Source organism: Carassius gibelio, chromosome A1 (genome assembly GCF_023724105.1).
Source record: "Carassius gibelio isolate Cgi1373 ecotype wild population from Czech Republic chromosome A1, carGib1.2-hapl.c, whole genome shotgun sequence".
NCBI lineage: Eukaryota > Metazoa > Chordata > Actinopteri > Cypriniformes > Cyprinidae > Carassius > Carassius gibelio.
This window is the reverse complement of record NC_068371.1, coordinates 3,025,508-3,052,314: the sequence shown is the minus strand read 5'-3', so window position 1 is coordinate 3,052,314 and position 26,807 is coordinate 3,025,508. Positions and strand designations below refer to the sequence as shown.

General features: G+C 36.8%; 1 protein-coding gene across 4 annotated transcripts in view; it reads right to left on the bottom strand.

Moving 5' to 3' along the window:
- Positions 1-26,807, bottom strand: part of LOC127954165 (lipopolysaccharide-responsive and beige-like anchor protein) — a 147,831-nt gene that overhangs the window by 15,016 nt on the left and 106,008 nt on the right. For all 4 annotated transcript variants that reach the window (XM_052553389.1, XM_052553375.1, XM_052553382.1 and 1 more), the window contains exons 40-47: positions 21,655-21,772; positions 21,428-21,530; positions 19,800-19,915; positions 19,580-19,692; positions 14,541-14,681; positions 13,487-13,606; positions 10,755-10,907; positions 2,859-3,026 (exon numbers count right to left, since the gene is read on the bottom strand). In XM_052553389.1, coding sequence (XP_052409349.1) covers positions 2,859-3,026; positions 10,755-10,907; positions 13,487-13,606; positions 14,541-14,681; positions 19,580-19,692; positions 19,800-19,915; positions 21,428-21,530; positions 21,655-21,772 — 1,032 coding nt within the window. The remainder of the gene's footprint in view (positions 1-2,858; positions 3,027-10,754; positions 10,908-13,486; positions 13,607-14,540; positions 14,682-19,579; positions 19,693-19,799; positions 19,916-21,427; positions 21,531-21,654; positions 21,773-26,807) is intronic.

Here is a 26,807-nt window from a genome sequence, read left to right as displayed (position 1 = left end):
GTAGACTTCAGAAAGAGTAGATGGCATGTGAATTTGGGAAACAAACACAAGTATGTGAGGGATAAAGGTACAGTCCTTTTTTTTTTGTGTGCACAAAGCTCTCAATTGTTTAGGCAATGAAGATAAATACAGTGGGGTCCAACAGTCTACACAAAAGATCATCAGGCATCAGGAAAAAAACGAAACATGAACGAAAAGTGTTAAATTAAAGAAATAAAATACAGTAATTCAAAATTTCAAAAAGTAAAAACAAAGCAATTAAATATATATATATGTGTGTGGTGTGTGTGGATAAAATTAAATAAATTAAAAATAAATTAAAAATAAATTAAAAATAAATTAAAAATAAATTAAATTAAAAATTAAATAAATTAAAAATAATTTAAAAATAAAATAGAAAAAGATCATCAGAGATCAGAAAAAGAAAAAGTTTTAAATTAAATAAATAAAATACAGTAATTCAAAATTTCAAAAAGTAAAAACAAAGCAATTAAATATATATTACATATATTATTACATATATATATGTGTGTATAAAATAAAATTTATTACATAAAAAAAAATAAAAAACATTACAAATAAAATAAAATAAAATAGGTGATTCTTTGTCTTCGTCCACAATATACTTAAATTCACTGAATCACGTAAGATGCTTTCTGGAATATTGTGAAATTGTGTTGGATAACATGTATTATAAACAGGGTGAAGGTTGAGCTTGTCACATTGGGACGGTTTTTTAAGCTAATATGTGGATGCATCGTGCAGGCACCTGTCCCATGTTCATTAAATCGTCTCCTGACATTTACTACCACAGTAGAACGAGGCAGTTCTCAGGTCACAGCGCCCAGCCAATGAGGAGAGAAGGTTATACGGGCACAAGCCGTTTATTTCTATGCAAGAGGTGCCAATCTCTTTAAGAGCACTAGTGCGTATCTGATGAGTTCTCTTTACATTCTACACATTTAAATGATAGAAATACTCTGTATGCATGCACACACACACACACACACACACACACACAGTCATGCTCCATGAGTCTCCTGATTTACTCTAACCCTTGACAAGGTAATTTAGCTGTACAACAAGCTGTGACCAAATTTTCTCATTCTGCATAATGAGGTCCCAATGAATACTTAAAAAAGAGGTTTTGGGGGAAAGGTTTCTCTTTAAACTTAAGTCTTTTAAAGGTCAGATTAGTAACAGACTTGAGTAAAAGTGGGCTTGACTGGAGGAACAGGACTGTGTATGTGTGCGTGTGCTTATTTCATGTGCAAAGGGAACCCTTTGTGCCTGTCATGTTTTTTTTTTTTTTGTGGTGTCAGGGCAAAGACAGGAAGTAATCATCGTCTGAGTAAACATGGCCCAGTCTCCTGAGTGACCCTAATCTGCCATGAGATGTTCCACACGCCCTGTTCTCCACACACACACACATACAGATGCAAAAAACCCAAACTCAGCTGCTCAGACGGACAAGATCCAGTCCTGCCCAAACCAGACCTGATAAACAAGATGCAAAACTAAGACTAAAAGCAGAAGCCAGCAGTGAGAAGATCCAGAGCTGGTGCCAAACCTGCTGTTTCCACTCAAACTTACACACATGCTGCTCTAAGAGCCACGCTAAACTACACCCTCTGCGTTTATTTTTCTAATTTAACTCTACAAACCTGACCGTGACGTGCAATCATGCTCCAAAACTGACTTTTCTTTCACTTCATCCATTCTCCTAAACCTTGGTGACGTCTGTACATGAGATAACTCATGCAATTTTTATTTGATTACTGACTGACTGACTTCCTATGCAAACATTTTAAAGCTTGAAAGTTCCAGTGCAATGTATCTTTTGTGTTCCGTCGAATAAAGAAAGTCATACAGTTATGGAATTACATGCAAAGTATAAATGCATAATAAAAAGAATTAAAAAACAGCATGACAGAGCTAAAATATTGCACAAAAACGGTATGCATATTCAACATTCAAGGACTGTGGTGCTCGCTCTTTTCTCTTACGCCTCAGATCTTCTCAAACGTTTTTGTTTTTCTCATGCATGTTTATTGCAGTTTGATTGCAGACACGGTCATGTGAATTTATCGATCGTCTAATGGCCTGTGAATGGTGGAGTGGCAGTGAGGCGTGAGAAATCCCATTTAACCTCTTCTTATTAAACAGGAAGTGTGCGGGATAATGGGCTGAACTGGAGAGATGAACAGAGCAGATAGGCAATGAATCTGCATCAGATAGAGGGATGAAGAAATAGATGAAAGAAAGGAAGCATGCAGTGAAGGAAGGAAAGACCTAGATGGGTCTCTCACACACACACACACATCTTCAGAAATCATGAAAATATACTGATTATTATTAATGTTGAAAACAGTTGTGCTGCTTAATATTTTTGTGGAACACGTGATATACTTTTCGTTTTTTACTTTTATTCAGCAAACATGCATTAAAATCAAAAATGCATAAAAAAATTTGTATTGTGGTTTAAGCATTATAATACTAATGCTTAAAAACTACTAATACACTAAGACAAACTGATTTCAACATTGATAAGAGTAAAAATCATTATTTATAATAAAGCAGTAAATAATCATACAATAATGATTTCGGAAGATCATGTGACTCTGGAATGATGCTGGAAATACAGCGGAGCATCACAGAAATAAATTACACTTTAATAGATATTCACATAGAAAACAGATGTTTTAATTACTCAAAAATATTTCACATTTTTTCTGTATTTTTAAATGAAATAAATCCAGCTTTGGTGAGGAGCAGAGGCTTCTGAAACATTGAAAACGTGGTAATTATTCCAAAGGTTTGCCCTGTAGCGTCCGTGTAAGAGAGCGAAACACACTCACCTCTCTGAGCATGGGGTCAGATATGGAGCTGAGGTTGACCGCTCCTTCATAAGTCAGGTAATAGAAGACATTGAGAGCTCTGACGGCCTCAGGTCCCTGCTGCTTGTATCCGAATATCAGATCGATCCACTGATGCAGCTGACAGGACACAAACTCACTCTCCAGAGCCTATAAAACACACAAGATAACACGTACGTCACACAGAAAACAAACCACCCAGCCCAGAGATGCAAGCTCAGTTGAAGGTAGTTAGAAAATAAGACACATGGCATGTCTGCTTGTAATAAATTTGTTTTTTTTTTAGTTTTTTTGCACATGCACAACAACTCAGAGAATGCATGAGCAACACGATATGTCAAAATGTGCTTTCAACAGTCACAAACGACACAATACACCCAAATTACAAGCTAATGCTTCTAAGACCGAACCACTGGAGCAACACATATCGTATAACATGAGCAGGACCAGATATCTTTGCTCCTTTGTTTAGTCTCATCTCTGCATCTGAGAGTGTTGTTGTTTCCGGAGCTATGATTGTTCTTCAATGAAACGCAAGCTGTTTCTCTCTTCATTAGATGTCAGCGGAGGGCCTCTGTTCATGACTGCTCATAAAAAACAGCGATTGTGTTAATTAGCTCAAAGCTGTGTGGGCACAAAGGCCTCTAAACGAGCCCAAATGAGTTTGAGAAGAGCTTTGATTGTCATTACTGTCTTGTGTCACATTAATTTCGAGACAAACATTAGGCGCTGCACTTAAACGGCAATTTATATCATTTAAATGCTTATTGGAAAGGTCTTAGCATCATTCATTTAAATGTGAATTCGCTGACAGCTAATTCAGCTTCATTTGCACACCATGCTCTCTTAATTAGAACTTTAAATCAGAGCGATGTGGTATTTGCAACAGGTTTGACAGCAAACTATTACTAATTTTATAAGGGATATTATGAGTAACAGATGCAAGGCAAAGATTTCAGAGATAAAACTGAGTTTTGCATGGTTACATATTAAAAAAATATCTCTTTGGAATTAAATATTCAGTTTTTTACACACAATGCATGCTGTGGAAATTCACACAAATATAAAATAGACATTATTGTTGCTTACAAAAACAAAAAAGCAACAACAACAAAAAAATCTAATTTAAATACCATCTGTTAAAATATTGCAAATGTTATTAATTCTTTAATATTTTTCTTTCATTGATTTATTAGCAACACGCAGCATTTATTACAAGCTCTTGAATAAAGCATGCAGATTTATTCCACTAAATTTATTTGTCTACACCAATTTTATTAAAAAGAACCTGTTCCTCTGAGTTTATTATGTGGATGGATTGACCCCGTGTTGTTTCATGTCGTGTCTGTTTCCAAACTTAATGCAGAAGCTGATGGGCATTTAATGTGGGCCGCAATCTTGTGTCAATCAGAGGGGGGCAATGTTATTGAACACGAACTCTCCAGAGGACGGCCTTTATGTTAATCAAGGAGCGGTAAGATCAGGAATGAGATGGGAGGCAGAGAGCGTGAGGTAGGGTCTCCTGAGACAGGGGTGTCACTCTGAACCCATCAGAAGACGAGGGGAGATGTGTTACATTAGATTCCTTTTTAAAAAAGACTGTATGCGTGTATACATACAAAGAAAAGTTAAGATGTTTGATATGAAAAACTTGCATCTGTCTACATCTTTAAAGACTATTGCTCAGATATGTGATGTCTCTTAAAACAGAATAAAAAAAAATAAAAAAACTGATTGACCAGTTTACAAAATAAAAGCACAGAAGCAAAAATTATTTTAATCTTACATCTGTTTACATCACTCATAAATGTGACTTTTCTTACCAAAAACAAAAAAAAACGGATATTAAAAAAAACTATTAAAAATATTAAAAATAAATAAAAAATCAACTTGCATCTGTCCAAATCTTTATAGACTATTGCTTTAAATGTGAAATCTCTTACGAAAAACAAAAAAAGGTTTTTTTTTTTTTTTTTTACATTGACAAGATACAAAAATGTAATTATTTTAAAGATTTCTTTTGGGTAGGGAAAAAGAGAACCAATAAACATCTGAAAATTCTGTCATAATTAACTAATTCGGATGCAATTTCAAATATGCATGTATCTTTTTGTAGAATACACATGTAGAAATATTGTTTATTCAGTAATTGCTATTCAGATTTATCATTCAGAACTTGCCATATAATGACAAAGAAAACCTAGCAGCATCATAAAACTAAAAAAAATAAATTTGGAGGATATGAATATAATCACCGGATGACAATTTTTCACTATTGATCATAAAATATGGTAACGCATAATCCTTTTATCATATTTTTATAGTGGTTTGGGATCTTGACAGTTATGGCGAGTATGAATTATTGTGTGATTCTTTGTAAATACTTCTACATTTGTGTTGACAAGAAAATCAAATGGGTCTAGAATGACATGAGAGTTTGCAAATATATATACATATATTTTTTTCAGGGGGTGAACCATTCCTGTAAATTCATGTGTATGTACAAAAGAGGCCCAGGAGTGTGTGAGATGCAGCTCATTAAGATCGCTCATATCTGCAGAGCTTTATTGATGTGCCAATTAGTGGAGGCAGTATGTCCCATGAAATCCATTGGGAATCATCAGCATTTTGGAAATATGTGTGTCATGAGCTTTCACAGCTGCTTGATCAAAAAATGCATTTAATTTTATTTCAGCACTGCTTTTGTAAAATAAAATAAAAACTATAACACTGAGCATGGCTGAAAACAAAATGCATCTGGGGGAAAAGAAATAGGAAATATATTAGGGGAATATGAAAACATGATGCTTTCAAACATGTCTTTTTTACAGGATGGGTCTCTCTGAGCTCTTTATGACTTTCATTGACCATATCCCTTTCTTTAGCAGCCCTTTAAAAGCATTTTAAGGATCAAGTTCAAGGGTGACAGTGCCAGAGAGAGAGAGAGAGAGAGAGAGGGCGTGTGTGTGTGTGTGTGTGTGTGTGTCCACGGCACACAAAGAATGATTAGAACAGATGCTGATTAACTTCTACTCTGAGCTCTTTCAGTCTATAGAGATTGATTGATCAGGTAATAATGTGGTAATGTTTATTCCAACAATGGTAACCATTTACAAAAATGTTTAATTTGCATTAGTCAATGCTTGGTGTTTTATAAACTAACAATGAACGGCATGTTTGCAGCATTTATTCATAAATGTAATGTATATTTATAAAACATCTTTATATGCTAAAACAATTAATTACTTTGTTACCACTTCTGCTTACGAAAATGAACGCTCTTTTAAACGTTTAACTACAGTCTTTGACTAAAACAGAGTAAAGCGCCAGGTAGCTGTAGAGTGTAATGACCTTTCCTGTTTCCAATGTGATGCATCATAACCCTAGAAAAGCCCAGGCCCACATCATTCATGAGTATATCATCCAAGGTGACCCTGAGAGACAGGCCAATGAGTTGCATCCATGCTGAAAATTAATTTCTCCATTTATTCACAGAGCATGCTTGAGTGAACATCTGTGAAGGAGAAAATTCAAGGCTAAGACGCATTTCTTCCAATCCCACAACAAACAAGCGTGCACACATGCACATCAACAGACTGGAGAGAGAAACTTCTGGAGTATTCACACCGACCCACTGACAACTTTTGTACCTATTTTTCTGAGAGTGTACATTACATCAGGAATTGTCATAAAAGCTCTCATGACAAAACACTTGAGTTCACTATCAGAGGCTGAAATGAGAAGAGAAACAAACAGTGTAAAGAGGAGGGCAGATTCTACAATAAATTTATTTTCATGCTATTTTTGTGAAACAGATTAGTTTGAAAGTGTCATTTAGCGAACACTTTGATTCAACGCGACTAACAGTAAACATAAACAATTTATGCTTTATTAGAAACATAAAAACTTAAGTCTGTCATGTGTTATGCTGGTGATGAGTCATGAGCTGCCTTTCACTTTCTAAGTAGAACAATGATTTTTATTACCATATATTTGAGTTTTTTTATACCATCATAGATATATTAACTCTTTCCCTGTCAGCATTTTGGTGGTTTTTACTCAAATTTGATGGACTCCAATATAAATAAATAACATTTAATTTTAAGGTTAATATTTTAAATGTATGAAAAACTTTTTTTTGCAAAAAACTAACAGCACCATGTCGAGGCAAGTCATTTTTGAGTGTATTTTTACTCAACTTAAAATGACACTTTCTGTGTTACAGTGTGTCATGGATCCTCATTACTAGTTATAGCACAAAATACACATGAATGAACGCCAGAAGGTATCTTGTTTCAACCGCAGAAAGACGTCAATACACACCATTTTTGTTGATGATGAATGAGCATTTGAAATATCAAACAAGATCCATTTTCATCTCAAGTAAGATCAAAAACTAAGTCGTAAATAGCAGAAAGCCTGGTTGCACCACAGTATTGTGTCCTGCTTTTTGGTTTTGTTCATGTCAAAGACTTCATCACCAGTTTCATTCAATCCTTTGTTTAATATGATAATAGCCATTTCTTGAGCAGTAAATCATCATATTATTCTGATTTCTGAAGGATCATGTGACACTGAAGACTGGAGGAATGATGCTGAAAATACAGCGGAGATCACTGCATTTTATTAAGTTTATATATTTGTAAATAAGGTACTATTAAATTAATAATATTTCAAAATATTACTGTTTCACTTAATTTTTGATCAAATCAATGCAGCCTTGATGAGCATAATAAGATATTTTGTATAGATTTGTGTAAGATATTTTGCATTGCACAACGTTTGTGTGTGTGTATGTCACTTTTCCAGTAAGCATCCATGTCTGTAAATTAGCAAAATACACAAATATTAACCCTTTTCTCTCACTCTATTGGTGTATCATCCTCCCAGTCAACACTTGATAATCAAGTACTGATATGTTAGTGTGTTCGACAGCATCAGTGGTCCTCTAGACTGAAACCATCTCCCTCACAACGTTCAAAGATCTTTTTGAGCCCAGGGTTAATGCACAGTTAAGTCTACAATCACCTGCCGTCGCTGCGGTCATATCTGGGTGAATATGTGATGAAGGAAGAGTCCTGTATTGTGGGATGTTGTTCAGCATGACAGTGGCCAGATCTGACGTGTTATCTGGAGGATGGGATCGAGCTCTTAACCTCTCCCTCGACCCTGTGATAAAAACAACGAGTGCTGCTGATGTGAGTGTGGCTTGACATCAGAAAGGGAGGGAGCGAGAAATGTGTTTATTTCAGCAGGGGGCTGTTTAAAATACCCACTTAATCCAACACACATCCTTAAACGTATGTATTTACAATGCTCATGAATCCTGCTCTGTGTGAGCAATTTTTAGCACAACAGGACTCCGGCAGAAGACGGAGAAGTGATGTAGCAATTAAAAAAGTGAATTTGGGAAACCTTTTGAAAACATGCATTTTTTTTTCCTGTTTGGAGGTACAAAAATAAGGTGCACTCTGTGTTTCAGTTTGTTACATAAGTTGATAAGCCAGTACTCTTGGATCGATACTGACATCATGCAAAAAAAAAAAAAAAAAAAAAGAAATTAGTTTAGCCAGTTTAGTGAATAAATGAGTGAATTAAATAACGAATTAAATATATCACTACATTTTTGGGTTTGTTTGTTTTAGTTTATTTAATTTAAATTAATGGATTGCATTCATGGCGCTTCTAAAAGGCTGAAAAAAGTAATTAAAAAGCCTTGTAAAATGGTTTCGGAAAAAATGAATTACATTTATTTCTAACATTTATATCTGGTCTGTTCTCATCTCATAATTAGACAACAGCCTGTTCAGAACAGTAAATGCCGTTAAAAATGTATTTGTTTTTTCCCCCCAGATACAATACAGGTCATCAGTTTTTGAAACCTTTTAAGACACTTGATACAGCAAGTTATTATTAAGGTTCTTATGTTCAAAGAGATTATTCTGCTCTTTTGAGGATACACAGAAGCTGTGAACACATGGTGAGTTCTGTGATGTCTGCAAGCACGCATTTAGCATGACTGGTGCAGATTGCAATTTAATTAGCTGTTAATCATCTATAGAACATAAATGACCATGTGTGTGCATCATGCTGTTTTCTGGCCATTAGTGACAGATGAGCTGAAGAGTGTAGCAGGCCATTAGCTCTAGTGTCCTCATTACAGATTGTAGAAGAGTAGAACAGCTGACATCCCTTAATGCCAGCTATAAGTCATCAGCGGTGCTCATGCCCACTTTACACACACACACACACACACACACACACACACACACACACACAGAGAGAGACAGGGCACATTTAAGAGATCCGAGAAGTGATTGAATTATGTTAAGATGAACTGAAAAGTCGAATTACTGGAAAAGAGGACGAAACCTGTGGCTATCCTTGGGTTTATAGAAACCAGCTGAACACAGACGAACTTCATGACTTCACACTGTTCAATCATTATTTAGTAATGCACACTCAAACAAAAGCTCAAGCGTAATTCACAAGTTCAGTAATATAGAGTTAGGTCAGTACTTCCACTGCACATTAATAACCAGTGTGGGAGAAAGTTACTTTTAAAAGTAATGCAGTACAATATAATGTTACTTCCTAAAAAAGTAACTAATTATGTTACTTAGCTACTTTTTTATGGAAAGTAATGCATTACATTACTTTTGCGTTACTTTTTCTAATCTGCCTTGGCCTCATTTTCCTCTCTTCAGAAACAACAAAACAAAAAACTCAAATGTTATATTTATTTAAAGTTATTTTTGTTTAATATTATGGCATTTTTGCTCTTCTTCAAGGGTGTTGTTTTTTCTGAGTGACATACACAAAAATAATGACTTATAATGCATAATTATTTTCTAAAGAAGTCAAAAGGTAGGTATCGTTTGATAGAAAACCTTTGGATTTTTAGGAAAAGAAAAAAAAGTCTTTACGTTTGTAAAATCTAATGCAGAGAAATATATGATAAAAGTGTAAGAAAAAATTGTGCCCTGAAGGGAAATTTTACATATCTGTCTTATTTGACATACAAATTATTTTTAAGTGAAAAATGTGTTAGCTGTATGTGAATTAAATTTCATTTTGATAGCATGACGTAATCAAAAGTTACAACATTTGGAACCAAGGTAGCATTTTTCTTAGCCATTGATAGTTTTGAAATAGATGTTTTTGCATGCATTACTGCACATACAAATCCAGAAGAGAAGCAAACTAAACAACAATAATTTGCTAATGCATCGATGTCCCTCTCTTTTGGACACTGACAGCTCGCTTGAGGAAACAGATGCATGTTTTTACTCATTTGCATTTTTTTCTTAACCATAACTGCTCCCATGAGCCCTTGCAGTTCTTGGGTAACACACACATTATTTCACCAAAATAATAATAATAAAGTGAGTAAGTGGTCTTGTTCACAATAACCCCCACAGCTGTCTCTCCAAAAACTGACTTGCTATTATCATGATGACAAAGCAATAAAATATCAAGACAATATCAGCTTAAAATATCCTAAAAATATGAAAGCAATCAATGCATCTGGGACTACTACTTTCCTATAGCATGTGCACACACCAAAGAGCAACCAGCAACCACACACACAGACTTAGTGAAAGTGTGTGAACGTCTGCGTGCATGTCAGAAGAGTTTGTGTGTGTGTGTGTGTGTGTTTCCGACTTATATCAGAATTGTATTTATCAGCATAAAACAGGTCACAGTGTTAGCATACACACACACACATTCACACGAATAGATACAAAGAGCCAGACACGCTAACCAGAGCCACTCGCAATCAGCACTTCAGCAATTTCATAAGCGAGATAAAGAAAGATGTGGAGAGAGAGAGAGAGAGGGAAAGAAAAGGGATGGAGAATCCGAGAGTGAACATACGAGTCGGTTGATGCGAACGAACTCCTCAGGACTCTTGGCCCAGGGGGGCAGCTCCACATCTGACACCACCGTCCCATCATCCATCACTCCCAGGTTGTAGTTATTGGAGTTGACAAACATCTCAGGGAGGTAATAGAACTCAGGGATCAGCTCCTGTGAGAGAGACAGGAAAAAGGGCTTTTTAACGACACATTTCACATTATTAACTAATGAAATAATTATATTAGGACTGACAATCAATTTAAATATTCAATCTCAGTTTTTTTTGGGGGGGGGGTACATGATGTGTAAAACAAATGGGTTCCTTTTTAAAGAAAGAAAACAAAATCATATGTATCTATGAAAAATATGTGTATAGAAAAATCTAAACATACTACGCAAACAGATATCACAAATACATTAAAAATCACTTAGACTCAAATGCTGACATCACATTTGCCAATTATGAATAAATTTATGAATTTATGAATAAATTGCATCCATTAAGACATATGATTTTTTTTAAATTTGATATATTCGAAAATCAAAAATAATTATTCAACGACATGTTGGTTTAACGGTAAAGCATTTTTTTCCCATTCCTGTAATGCAATCTAACCTATACACTCGAAATACCTGTATTCCTATAAAAGAGTATACCTGCTTACTGAAATCTGCTCTGGTCAAGCTCATGCACTTACACTATTAATTATAGCATGGATTTGGATTTTTAACTACAAGAAACAAAGAGTTGAATTTCTTTCAATTAAGAGGAATACAACTTTGGGTCTAAATGTACAAAATCAGCCATCAAATTAAAATTGTTAACTTGTACTTGGTATTGGCCTGAATTCCTGTTTCAGTCCATCCAAACTTTCATCAGACTCTGTGCATTTTATTATATTTTACACCTATTAATTTACACACACTCTCAATGGAAGTGTTAAGTTAGTCCTAGGAGGAAAATCATTTGGGAGAACTATCTATCTAAGTGCGAATCTGTCACTCAATCTGTAGTCATAAACCAACTACAATAGTTTTCTGTGATAGCATGCAAAGTTGCAAAATCCAATGCAAAATTTAATAAAAACAACATGGTTTCTATATAGAACATTTGTCTAAATTTAAACATCCATATAAAAATAAAACTGTGCATATTTAATGTAACATAGGACTCCAATTTAATATATGTGTATTGTGTGCAGTCCAAGAGGCCAATTAGGTGAGCAAACAAATGATGGAAGGTCCTAAACCAGCCTTAAGCCTCACTTCTTTCTGGTCCTCTCTTACAAAACCAAATTCTTTAAAACAAAAAGGTCACAATTTTATAATGGCACCAGGCGCCCTGAGGTTCATGTATGGAGCCTGCTGTAAATTTGGCATCTTCATTGGCGGCACAATGACTCAGAGTCACTTATCCAATGGTTTGGGGGGGGGGGGGGGGGTGTAGCAGGGTTGCAGTTCAGGAGGAGCTATTATGTGCAATGGCCCTTGAGCAGAAATGGTCAGAGGGCAAAACCTGTGATCCAAAATCCTGTCCTGCTGTGGGTCAATAGAGAGGGGTGCCCCTGGGACCTGTCTTAGGCCCTCTCTGATTCCCCTGAGGGGAAACTTTCAGTGTCCGCACTGCTTTCAGCCTAGTGCTCGGGGGTCAGGGGATGGAGGTTAAAGGTCAGGCCAGAGTTTACCTGACTAGAGACAGACAGAATTAGAGTTGCTTTAGGCCAGTATAGCTCTCTTTTGCATGATCACAAAAACTGCTAAAGGCTTTTCACCCCTTGATAGAATGAGGGAGTGTTTCTAAACGTTGGAGGTTCTTGCTGTGCTTTTTTTCTGTTTTTTAAGAAAATGGGATAACAGCATGACAAATTGATACATTATAACATTTGAAGGCACTTCTTTGCTTCTCATTTGCACCACTTTTTTGCAAGGTTAAGCATGTTTGAAATGTTCCAAAGCTTCAAAGTCAAATAGACTGAAGGTGATTTCCAGGTTTTTAGTCAAGTCCTATATTCGGTTTTGATGCATGCCAATCCTGATCCACAGCGGCATGTCTATGCAGAAATCAAACTGGGCTTTCAGTATTAAGTGTAACCATATAATGTGAGCCACATGTCTTGTTACCAAATGATCCCCTGAAAAATGCCAGCATGCAATGAGCATGCTAACAAAATGTCTGTTGTAATGAATATTTCAAGAGGACTGGTCATTTGTTAAAGTCAATGCCGAACACTCAGAGGGTCTCTGAGGGGCTATGGTGCATGTTTGGGATTGCTGTCTGACTTTGGTTTGGTGCCGAACGACAAAAGGTTAAACTCAGGGTTAGGGCGCTGTGAAAGGTTTCACAAGAGAGAGTGTAAGGGAGGAAAGGGGGAAAGTTGGAAATCAAGATTAGTTTAAAGCTTTGATCAAGGACCCTTGACGCTTTCATGGTAGCATGACAAGGATTGGTTGTGACCGTACATGTGCTAGAGCCACTGCCCTCACACCAAGTCCCAGTGAGCTCCGGTTACCAAGAGGAAGTCAACTCACTACAGAAACATCTAATCATGTAATAGCCTCCACATTTGTGAAAAACAAAATACCAGTGGAAGGTGAAAACCAAATCCAGGCCAGAGACCGACTGATGCCTGATTGAGCGGAAATAAGCACAAATACAGCTTTGTGCATGTGTATAAATACGGATGCATAACAATCAATTAAAAATAAGATGCATTTCTATTTCTGCGTGTCATGCACATATGTTGCCGTACCTTCACATCAGAAGTGTCCCTCTGGCAGTTTCTCCAAGCTCTGGACACCGAGGAGAAAGTGCGATCTGCGTGGTCAAATTTCCCACCTTGGAAATTCAGGAAGAATGTTGTGAAAGGCTCCTGGGAATAAAAAAGATTGTGGAAAGTAAGGAACTTCCACACACACACATTCATGCTAAAACAAGCATTAAAAAGTCATGTTAGGAGCTACAGGACAAATTCCAATGAACAAAGATTGTGTATGTAATAACTACAAGTCTACTTTGATCAGACTTTAGCCTGCAATTTAAACTTTGTTCAATACGTGCAACCCGGTAAGTTTCTCTTATTTAGCATCGATGCCTGCTGTTCATAACAAAGCCTTATACAATATGATTCTAACTAGTTTGCACTAAATGACATCCTCTTCCGCACAAGAGGGACGTGAATGCTATAGAAACCTGTTATTAACACACACTAAAGCCTTTACACGTGCATTATTTGTTCTTTTCTAATCATGCTGAATCTTGTTTGTGCAGAATCAATAGATGGTTCTTTTGAAACAATACTTTCCTGATGAGAAGAATGCAATTAGAGTGAATAGCACACCATGAAAGAAAAATACCCTAATTACACAGTGGCTTTTGGGTGCTTGACTGAATTTAACACCTTCCTTTTCTCTGTCAAGAGCCTCCGTATCACGAAGTTGCTGATTTGTGCTATGGTACATGAATTAGGGTGCTTGGTGAAGTGGATTTGGGATAAGCCTGATAATAATGGGATGGGATCAATAGAATGGGCCAACAGGGAATGGCTATGAAAGTGAAAAACTGTGATGGCCAGGAATGGGTTAGTGACCTCTAGCTCTCTCTCTCGGTGAGTAGAATATGTGAATACACTAAAGATTAAAAAATAAAGTTGAAAATAAACACACACCTAAATGTAAAGTCACTGCAAAACTATGCTTCATCAAAATACTGTTATATTCTGATGCTATAAAAATGTCTTAAAAACTGGTACTGGAGCGTTTTGGTGTTAATCACATCATGATTTGACACTTGTGTATGCAACTTACAATCCTCAGGAGCCACATCTGAGTAAAGCTGGAGGTGGAATAGTGCGTGCCGTAGTGGAATTTGGGCACCTGCTCGTCTTCCCATGATTCAAAGCGTTCAGAGAAGAATGCAGCCCTCTTTGGGTTGAGTGCACCAATGGGCTGTAATGAGAAAAGACAACATCATTGGAATAAACATAAAGCACAAATGTTCAAGAACCAAAGCAATAAATCATTAAGTTAGATCAGGGACCACAGGTGTTACATCTGGGAAACGTAATGATTTATTAATGCTAATCATTTATTTAAATAATAATTTAGTGCAGCTGCAAAGTTTCATCGATAACAGAATATTTTAAAGTTATTTTAAGGACCAGACATATTCAACAGTTTTCTGTAGCTGTGAAAAATAATAATAAAATAATTGTGTTTAGTTTGGGATCGGTAAGATTAAAAAAATAAAATAAAAAAATGCACATCAAGTAATATTGTGAAATATTATTGTGATTTCAAATATTGTTTTATATTTTAATACTTTTAATTTATTCTTGTGATCAATGCAAATTTTTCAATATCATTAGTCACAGTGTCACATGATTCTTCAGAAATCATTTTAATATATTTATTTTGTCCACAAGAAACCATCAATGCTCAAAACTGTTTAATATCATGGAAAAGTGGTAATTTTTTCCCGCCTCAAGATTCGGTGAATGACAGATAAAAAGTTTCAAAGAACAGCATTTATTTGAAATATAAATCTTATAGCATGTCTTATAGTAAAGGCTTTTACCATCACTTCTGATCAATTTAATCAATCCTTGCTGAATAATATAATAAAAACAATACTACATTCATAATGGTGTTTAACAACAAACAAAAGTCAGCACACCATAGGCTCCAAAAATGTCAAACAATTTAATAATGGACTTCACACAAGGTTATATTTTGCGTCAAAAGGCACTCAATTTTGACATTTTTTTTGCTGTTGATGTGCATGCTTTAGTTCGGTTTCTAATGTTGTTAAACATTAACAGCAAAAGAAAAGAAATGCAGGGGAGTTCATATGGCTAATACTAATTCTTGCCCTGCATGGGGTTTTATCAAACCATTGATTAGCTGCTTTAATTCTTCATTGATCTGAAGAAACCCAGTGTATGGAAGCAGGTCATCATTTACAGTTAATGCTCAGTTATGTGTATTGTTATTCCTCTTGAACTAAAGCTTCCTGTCTGTCTCTCATACCGGAGTATGATCAATAGTAATTGAATATCAGAGCTGTGTAATAAAGGTCCTCAGCTGCTTTTCTATTGATCACACTGGTGCAAGCACAATATGGGTGATTGTATCTTTTAATGTTCACTGTGTGCATGCATTAATGTGAGATTTTACACCAAGGTCTGTGGGGCTCACCTAAAAATAGAGCTTAATTATATTCCACTACAATTGGGATTAAACTATGTCTTGGATTTAAAGAAGAGCTGTTTAATCAACATCTGATTGTAAATCTCTAAAGCTTGTAGTATTGTCAGTGAAATGTAATAGACTTATGCTGAATGTGTTCTGTGTGTGTGTGTGTGTGTGTGTGTGTGTGTGTGTTAAACTGGGGTGTAGCCTTGGGCTGACAATGACACACAGTCTGCTCTCATAAGGCAACTACGGTGAGAACACACACTGAATTAAACATTGTGTGATTTAACTGATTGATTGCGGTAATGACAGGGCCCTCATTAAAGAAAGAAAAGGGAACGCAGGATAAAAAACATATCTGGCATTGCTCAGTGTGTGTTTCTATGTGAATGTGTGTGCATCAGTGTGTGTGTGTGTGAACCCCTTGTGTTGTTTATGGCAGTAAATTAGGGTCCAGTACAATAGGGTTTGGTGCCAGTGTTGTTCATCAGGGTTATCCCCGTACCACAGCGTGGTGTGATGGAGTGAACGCAGACCACCAACCCCAATACACTCCGGCAGCACTGAATATTTCTCTAGTGGCGGCTCAAATAAATGATCTGCCGCAATGTTTTTAATTAGACTGCAAATCTGAACAGACTGCCAGAAGCTATCAGTATCAGCACTTCAGCGTGCGGCTTAAAATCCAGGGTTTCTGAGCTGGGAATTCATGAATTGAACCTAATAGCTTTTTTTTTTTATAAGCACATGATTCATGAATTATAGTCATGCCCAATTCATTCTGTGCTGGACACAATTTGCATTGCACTGTGATCTAGGCACATGAATTGTCTCTTTAAATGCAGAAATTGTGCTCGACTAGACAGTGACTTTTTTTTTAAGTGAAAGTGGTGCATTGTAATATTTTACTAGGAGAGCTTACACACTAGCACACTATGAAGCATGCATTACAGAAGAAGTGAATGTGTGTCAAGGGCTCAGTTAAAAGGGTGTAAATGACGTGATGCAGGGCGAATCAATATGCCATTAACCACATCACAGTGAGAGTGGAGAAACAGATCAATACATTTGGTTATCTTTGTTAATGTACAAATATAATAACATGCTTTAGTCAGGATGCCTTTTATTTTAACTCACTGCAGTAGTACAGAATATCCATCCTTTTATATATTACTAAAATCACAATATTACAATTAAAGTCAGCATGAAAATGGAAATTCACTGTGTTTCACAATTGATTCATCCATTCATTTTTTTTTAAAATTGTAATTATTAATCAAACAGTCGTAGTTCGATCCTCCGGTTAAATGACAGACATTTGCTGACCTATTTTGGGCTCACTCAGTTGTGTCAGTTTTGTTGTTTCTGGCTGCATCAGATGTCACGAAGAGGTTAGAGTTTATGATAAGAAAGCCAGCGGGGTCATAACGATCAGACGAAAGCAACATAAATTCATGTTCACATTCCTCTGTCTGTGTGTGACACGGCGTCTAAAGGTGTGCTTCTATCAAAGCAGTGCTGGGACGTGTTATACACGGACGACAAGAGAGAACAGGAGGGGTTAAAGACAAAAAGAGAAAGACACACAGCTTCTACAAGGTTCAGACGGTGTTGTCATGCTCCACCGCTCATACACTGATGTCAACAGCATGGATAAAGCAGTTGTAATAAAGATGGTTGAGATTTGCTGTTGTTGTCTGCAGAGCGAGGGCTCCCTAAAGCTTGACTGAACAGAAAGACAAGGAGAGAGAGAAGGAGGGATGGAAAGAGAGAGAAATAAAGGCGAGGGTGATGCAGGATGGTGTACAGGACTGTTGTCTTTTAACTGAGTGGGTGGAAGCCACTGCAAAGGAACCGAATGGGCCTGAACAAATTAATAAATAAATAAAGAGATATGCTGCACGCTGTGTGTAAGAGTCTCTGTTTTTTGTTGTTGTTGTTCAATCATGTAGTGAATGTAAAATAACAGTGTTGCACTTATATGTGCATTGCGTAGTTTTTCTTTGATTGACAGCTTACATTTTTACTGTAACATTTTTATTGGCTCTGCACTTGCCAATAAAAGTTCAATCTAATCGAAGCATGTTAAATTGTGACAGTTTGAAATAATTGATAGAAAATACTGAGGTTTAAATCAGAGACGCTATTAAAAGACTTACTTATTTCTCTCATACTTGCGAAACATGAAACAAAAAGACCCTTTGCCTTTCATCTTCTATTATCTCTCAGTCCTTTGTTTTCTTGCCTCTTAGAACTGATTTATGATGCCATTTTGGGTCAGAATGGACACTGGCTCGATCATCTGAGCTCTAAAAGTAATCCTCTGTCCTCCCTCCATTGACCACCATTACATCAAACAGATGGTCATTTTTGAGGCAGTGAGTGGCAAGCTTTCACAAGCACTTTTAAAGTGAAGTTTAAGGGTGGAGGCATTTTAAAACGCAACTTTTGTCATACAACTCAATTACCCAAATGGTGCAAGAGCATTCTTTTGGAGGAATGGCCCTCAGCTCCCTGACATGAAATATTCATCAGGTCTAGACTGAGAAAGGAGCTCTTCAAGAAGGTTTTGAGATGGAAACATAAGAGTGAGACACATTTAATAAAATGGACAGGACAGATAGGACAGAATTTCAGAACTATTTTGAATATATATCAGCTTTTGTAATGTAAAAGTTATTAGATTAGATAGGATACAGATTTTGGTAAGTTGTCCTCATATCTTCAGATGTTCATTCATGTTTATTTCGTGCTGTAACTGCTATTAAAGCAGAGGAGACTGTAACTTTGTTTCATTTAAAAAAAAATTGGAATGGGAGGTGTGCTACAATGTTGCGTTCGTTATCTGACAGGCTAGACTAATCCATTCTTGGGATTTACGAATTAATATCGTTTCATAAAAATGAGAATCGCTTAAAATTGAGGAATAAATATTTTTTACCCAGCACTAATGTTTTATATTTGAAGTTATATAAACATTATATAATATTTTATCAATTGATGTATAATGTTGAATAAATAATCTTTCCATTGATGTATGGTTTGTTATGATAGGACAATATTTGGCTGATGTACAACTATTAAATAAAAAAAACTAAAATATTAAATTGGAAAAAAAAAATCTAAATATTAGGAAAATCATCTTTAAAGTTGTCTAAATAAAGTTCTTAGCAATGCATTTTATTAATTAAAAATTAAGTTTTAATATATTTATGATAGGAAATTTACGAACTATCTTCATGGAATATGATCTTTACGATGGTATTTTGGCTAATGCTACAAATATACCCCAGAGACTCAAGAAACATAAAGCCTGAGCACACACTGAACCTATAATTTGAATACAAAATATTTAAATGCTGCACTATTACAAAAACTGCATGAAATGTATAAAGCAAACGTCTGATAGACAAAGGCAGGTCTGGTGTTCCCAGCAGTGATCTGTGTGTTTAGCTCAAGTACTACTACACTCATTAATTAGCTCCTTAGGGAGGATAGCTGGCTGGCTAACGAGAACAGAGGAGGAGGAAGTGAAGAAGGGATGTAGGGGGCTTGAGAGGGGAGGACGAGAGACATGTCCTTCAGTCTCTGAAACTACAGGAGCTCGTTGAGGCTCAGACTGTTTGTGTGAGTGTCTGTGGTCATGTGCTTACCTTGGACAGATCTCTGTAGTTGCTGGGTAGCGTGAGGTCGAGAGCTTCGCTGTCGTAGTTGGTGATCACCCAGGGGAACACAGGGTACTGGTTCAGATCGTTAAACGTACGACCTGAAACACAAGAAGTGTCGAGACTTCTCACACCTTTATTAGCATTATCATGTTCATTATGGACACAACATTCAGCTTCATCCGTGGATTCAGCGTTCGGTTTTTACCAGAGATGGTGTTGAGGAACATGAGGTACTCGAAGTTGGAGATCTCTCGTCTTTGCCAGCGCTGGGTCACGTTGGAGGCCTTGAAGAGCTGTTTGGGACTGGCCAGAGAAATCCGTCTGGCAGAAAAAGACAAACTACAGTCAGTATCCTGAAATGTTCAATGGACATTCCCGCAAAACTCAAAAACGTACGTATACATACGCGTCGCTGCAGTTTTCAATTGAGATTAACACTAGAAGCAGTAAAACCATTACTCCTTTTCACACAAAGTATGATTTACAGGGCCAGTTGTGATTAAGAAAGCCTAATTCTGCTCACAATATTATGTTGTTACTTTAAAACAATTGTAACGTGCTGCGAGAATTGAAAACTGATACTTTTGAATGTTAGCGTCTAGGCGTGTAACGATTAACCGCGAGCCGCGAAATCGATTCAAATATGTGACGATTCAAAATCGGTTGAGATACTAAACAAATCACAATTAATTTAGGGGTAAGAGTTTATATGAATGCATTAGGGATGCATAGATAACGATACAACTCGCACACTTCTGTTGTTTGATCTTTGATGTTTACTCACTTAGCACTCGCATTAGGATTAAAACTTTTTTGGTAAAAAATAAAATTTATAGGGGCATTCACTATAAATATAATTTATTTACACGACTTTATGGCGAAAGTTAATCTCCTTCTGCAACAGTACAAATACATGCACGCGCTGCACGCTTTTAGCGCCACCTGCTGGCAAAGAGTGAATCTGCGTTTGTTTCATGCTCATATTTATGTATAGTTTTAAAAAATTGAAGTCAAACCATTCTGATTTGCTTAAAATTTTGAAATTAATCCAATTTAGATTAAAAACTGCTCGTTGCATGTATGCTGCATCTTTGTTTGGATAATTATTAAAATGCAGTGGTTGCCTCTAATTTTAAATGGAAAGAGCACGGATAATTTATATTATTATAGTGTTATATTTAAATTTCACAAAGAAACATGAAGCATTCTGTCCAAGCAATAATTAAAAGACTCATTAAATTCATAATTTGTCTTAAATCTCATTTTGTAAAAAAGGAAAAGTGAATCGAATCGTGAGTTGAGTGAATCATTACATCCCTATTAGCATCACATATACAGCTTCATATATATGGGTTTTCTAACACGGTAGGTTTATTCTGTAATATAATTGTTAATACTTCCATAAGGAGACAAAATGTAAATTATGTAGTGTAATAATTGTAGTGGCTCAGTAGTAGAGCATTGCGTTAGCAGCACAAATGGTTGTGGGTTCGATTCCCAGGGAATACATGTTAGGTTAAAAATGTTAGCCTGAGTTGCTAACTATCAGTTGGGGAGATATATAAAAAATGTGAATTGTGTTTGTGTGAAAGTAATTAGGCGGCGTTACAGACACCTCTGACACCACACACACATTAACACACACACAAACCAGCAGTGCTAGGCCAGAAACATGTTTTATGAAAGTGAATGCTTCTGCACAAGTGCAAGTGTCATTGAGATGAACGGAAATGCGAATGCATAGCTTTCTGCAACTGTTCTAGATACCGAATAGGAGGGAAAAAGAGGGTTTACTTCCATAAATGAATAGTGCACATGAGATAGAGAACATGCCTGGTCTGAGGAAGGCCGAAATTCGTGCCAACCCCAACTCTGGGGAGACAGTGCACCACCTTTTTCACTGTGGCTGCATCTGGGAAGTTGAACATGACTGCCGCTGTAAAGACAAAAGAGCATTTATCACACACTTCATGCATAATTTTTGTCGATCCGTTTTGCATTTTTCATTACTTACTATTTTACCATTTTTAAAAGTAAATGATCAAAAATTACTAGCTCACTTCTGTTGGCCATGAAGACCTCCAGCGCTGTATTCTGTAGCAGATAGCGGCGAGAGAAAACGGCCCTGATCTCGGAGAACTGCCATTTCCCATGCAGACCCTCTGTGTAGGCCACAATCTGTTCAGGAGAGACGAAGAGAAATGTAAAAACTCAGGGGATATGAACGAGAAAGCAGCAGGGACCGTTTTAGTCCATTTATCACCCATAGCTCATGCCCAGGGTCTCAGAGCAGGATTAATGTGTATTATAGATCATTCCTCGTGGAAAAGAGATGCTTTAAGTGCTAAAATGAGCCCCATTCAGACACACACTGAAGAGGCCACAGCTCACTAAAAGGTAATCAGTACCAAGAGAACTGGACATCTGTCAATACTTGGCCTTCAAGTTGGTGTGAGAGCGAAAAATGATCCAAATAAAGTGCCACTGCTGCACAAACATCACATTGTTATTGTAAAAAATAAAAAAAATAAAAAATAAAAAATAAAAAAATAAAAAAAGAAATGTTGAATTTTTTTTCGGAAATGCAAGAAATGCAGAAAAAAGCAAAAGCAAAAAAAAATTATATCTAGGGGTTGCATACAGAAAAGTTTTCTTAAAAATTAATAATAATAATAATAATAGCTGCAAATTATTTGGGTAAGAGACACTGTAATCTCTAAAAGAGATTTATATCAAATATATGTCAGATAACAGGGAAAAAAATGCAATGATAAATGCAAATGCAATTCTTTACAAATTTAATTTGACAAATTATATAAAATAAAATATTATATTTTATCAATTCATTTACACAAACAAATAAACCAATACATAAATAAATGCAACTAACAATGATGCATAGTTAACAAAAAAAATATCCTTAAGAATTTGAAGGAAAATACACTTATTTTCACCGCTGATGACAAACACTGCAATACTATGATGCAAATGATGTTTGTCCTTTGGTAGAAGCATCCAAATTAGGCTTCCGACGATGGCAGGTTTCCCTGATCCTGCAAAGTGATGATATTCTTGAAACAAACAGAGAAAAACGGTTGTAGCATCATTTTGCATTTACAAATGCTCAGCTGTCTTAAAACTCTTCCTCTGTTTCTTTTCCTCCATATTCTCGCTGTCTCCTCACATTTCTAGTTTAGCTTAATTACTGAGGGCACAGAGGAGAAAGAAGCCACCGCACCTGATCTGAGCGGCTCAGTTAATCAGACTAGTATCAACGCTGAGACGCACTCATTAATGAGAGACAGAGAGCAATGTCACTGCCACAGCTTCACTTCAAAGTCTCCAGAGTTCAATTAAATGTGGATTAAGGCTGTTCCGCCGCTCCGCTAACAGTGCCATACGTGCCCAAGTGTATTCGAGGAACTTTATCTGAAGGATCTGTATGTTTGCATTGACTGGTAATGAAGTTAACCCCATGTAAGCAGCATTAATGCTGCGAGAGACTCCCAGAGACCGTTATAGAGGATGCTTCTTAAAAAAAAAAGAAAATTGCAATTTCATTGGACTGCCTTTCATTAATGTTGTATTACAATGTGCTTTCATCATGGCATTGTTTCGACAACCTTATGTAACGTCACCACATTGTTTCTATCAAGAGCTTAATTGATTTTTAGAAAATATCTTGTATTTAAAAAGGGGAGACGAAGCACATCCCAAAGGGTTAAAAGATGCAATAATGATCCAGACCTAGACTCTTTCTGTTTTTGTATATTTAAATGCAAAGAGCATTGACAAAAGGGACAGAAAATGCAAAACCTGCTGTTTCTCAAAGAATTTGAATAAATAAAAGTTGAAGAATAAATAAAAGGATGAAGAATAAAAAAAAACTGCTTTAAAATACCTTTTTTTTTCTTTACAGATATAAACGATGCTTATTCCATTTGGTCAAATCTTGTTCTAAATTAAATGTCTTTTCATTCATGCCAAAATACCTTAACAGAAAATGCAGCTTCATTTCAAGGCCACGACGCCAACGTCAAACTGACAACAAAACAGTGAGGATGAAACACACACACACACACACACACACACACACCAGGGACCACCGCTCCAGAGCATGTGCTCCGTCTCTGACAGAACTGAATGAAATCTAATTGAAAATGCCCCCCCACCCAAAGCCAATGTGGGGTTAGCAGGAGAGAGGAAAAAGCAAGAGATAGCAAGTGTGAGACAGAGAGAGAGTCAACTATCCGGCGCTCTCTCAGAAAGATAAATGAGTCTCTGAATAGCAGTCTCCGTTGGGCAAAGTGTGCTTGTGTTTGAGCCGTGATAAGAGCGTTCGCTGCCAGGAAACGGAAACAGCTCTCCTGCCGCTGGTTGATTTCCATCCTCGCTAATAAACGAGTATTATACGGTGTATGTGTGAGAGACAGAGAGTGTGAGCGAGAGATGGGTTTTAATGCGTCTGTGCATCTGCAGAGCAAAATGAGCTGATTGAAGTTCAATTTGTAAACTGTCATTAAGTGTTTCCGCCTGGTTGAGTGTGTTAAAGATTGTGGATGGGACATTTATTATTACCTTTTGGTCAAATGAAGTGGCCTGGGCGATAAGGTGATGAAATTAATGAGGAGGAGCAAGTGGGTGATCCATCAACATCAACACACAGAGTCAAGCGCACCAGAGACGCAATATTGGAAAACTTGATGGAATTCATGGGAATAAAAGAGAGGAGACATTAAAGAGGGAGAGAGTATCTAATGCATATGGCCGTGTGAATAAGAAGCTAGCATGTGTGCGCACATAGCATCAAGCCTACATTAGACATTAGAAAACTGATTAGAAAATCACTTCAATGTAATTCTGTGAGAGACCAAGTGCAACTGTAATACTCAATATTTTCATGCTGTTTACTGATGCCTTTGAAAATAAACAATTTTATCTCTATATTTAACACCCATTAAGATATGATCAAGAGGAGACGGACTGAATCCCTCCTCCTCCTCCTTCTCTGACTGACATCAATTGACAGACTTGGTACTGAAAGCGCTGGTACTGAAGAGCGGTTGAGGATGTGCGCCGCTAAAAGACTCCGATCAGTTGTTAAGGAACATGTTGGGAATATTTGTGAGAATCCTTAAGAGGATTCAAGAATGCTACATTAGTGAGTTGGAAAGTGTTGTGAACTAACATCCTGAACGCGTCTGAGAAGCATGAAGAAAATCATGTCGACAGGCCTTCTCCGAAATCCAAAGCATTTATACGGAGGAGATCTCGCAGCATCGCCCATCACTTTCACTGCGACCCGTTCCTCACTGTGTCTAAGGCAGGATTGAAGAAAAGTGAAGTCCCTCTAATCCTTCTATTGTCCAGGGCCTAATTGGATTTGGAGAAGGAAGGTGGGGTAGAGGGTAAAATATGTGAACCCCTTTTTAGTGTCTTGCATGGTCTGAAAAGGAGGAATCCTCCAGGGATTTAAGGGATTGAAAGGTGACAGAAGCTGGATTATGTTTTTTATGACTGTGTCTTTAAGCAGGTAAACAGGGAAGCCCATTACAGGGGAAAAGTGCAGGCATAGGTTAATGATAGATGATACATAAGTATCTGTAAATAAGTTGCTGTGATTTGTTGCTGCGAGACCTTCTGAAGAAACACTTGCTGAACTTTCATACATTGCAACTATGTTATAAAACTAAACACAGAGGCTACACATCAGTTTGGGTCTGATTGCACCAAATTTTATTTAATAGCAAGTAAACATGTTTGTCATTTCAACATTACATTCTGATATTTCATTTATCTCCATGTGAGTTCTAAACTGTGGCTTTATTTGGGAAATATTACTAAAACACATAGTTTTTTTTTCTGTTCAAAGAGAGATTTGAGAATGGAGTATAGATCAAGTATAGATATAGATTTAAAATCTGTGATTAGGGTTGCAACAGGGTGGAAACTTTCTGGAAAATTCCAAAAATCCCTGAATATTCAAACATTTACTGGAAATTTTGCCATCGTTTTGCATCCCTAACTGTGATATGTAACGCAATTAATCACTATTAAATATTTTACTTGATTGACAGGATAACTGAGGCACAAGTGAAGTGAAGTGATGCAACAAGAAATCAACTAAAACGAACAAATCGGGGAAAATGGATCAAACAGTGCGCCATGCCATGTATTATTTCTGGAATGATTTCACAGTCACATAAACTACCACGTTGACATTTAACATGTCATTAAATGTGGAAACTAAGCACCATTTTGGACAAAAACAAGGCTCAAGTAAAGTCAACTCGGCTGCTCCATGTCAATCCATTCACTGCTCTGTGGAAAAACAGAAAGTTAAATTTCCACACGACTCCGAAAAGCCAAGAAGCCCACGACAAGATTGTTTCCCATTTGTCTTTATAGTACCATGCTACTAATAATTCAGACTCATTTACACTTCTGGTAAAGTGGATCAGATGATGCTTCATCGAACTGTCACCTAAAAGAATCTGTCATGGACGGCTGGCCTTATTGGGTCCCCAAGGAGAGGCTATTTCAACCAGACGGGATGCATCATTAACCAAGAAAGAAGAGGTGGCAAGAGTGGAATTCAAGAGTTCAAGGAAAACCAAATGTATGGTACTTAGTAATCAACCTTATTTCCTGTAAACCTAGACAGGTATACTATAGTTAGGGAGAGTAACAAACACTAAAAATGACTGCACAATTGATGACAAAAAATGTGCATCTAATCTCAGACGAACAGGCTCACTCTGGCATCCATAAAGAGTCTCATCCATCTGGCCAGCAGCATATGCTGTGACGTGTGTCAGTGACTGCTCTGCTGAGAAAACGATGGAGAGCAGATCAATCAGGGGACCGGGAGACCCCAAACCTTCACCCTGTCAGCAGAGGAAGATGGAGCAGCTAGACTCAGGTGCAGGGAACCCACCTTCTGTCTGGAGAAACAGGACCATTGATAATGAGCTCATATTGTATGATAAACACAATCTGCTGGTACTTGTGCTCAGTTAGTCTGATGGTGCTCTAAATCAATCCATGCTTTAGGTTGGGTCATGTGTTTTAAGTCTGATTTAACACATGACTTGTATTCTTTATCTATCAAGACGGGTTCACAAGTCTCTGAAGATTCAAGTCTCTGGTCAAGAGCCAAGTCAAGTCTATAGACTTTCAAGACCGGCCGGTTGCATAAACATAGCCACTCTTA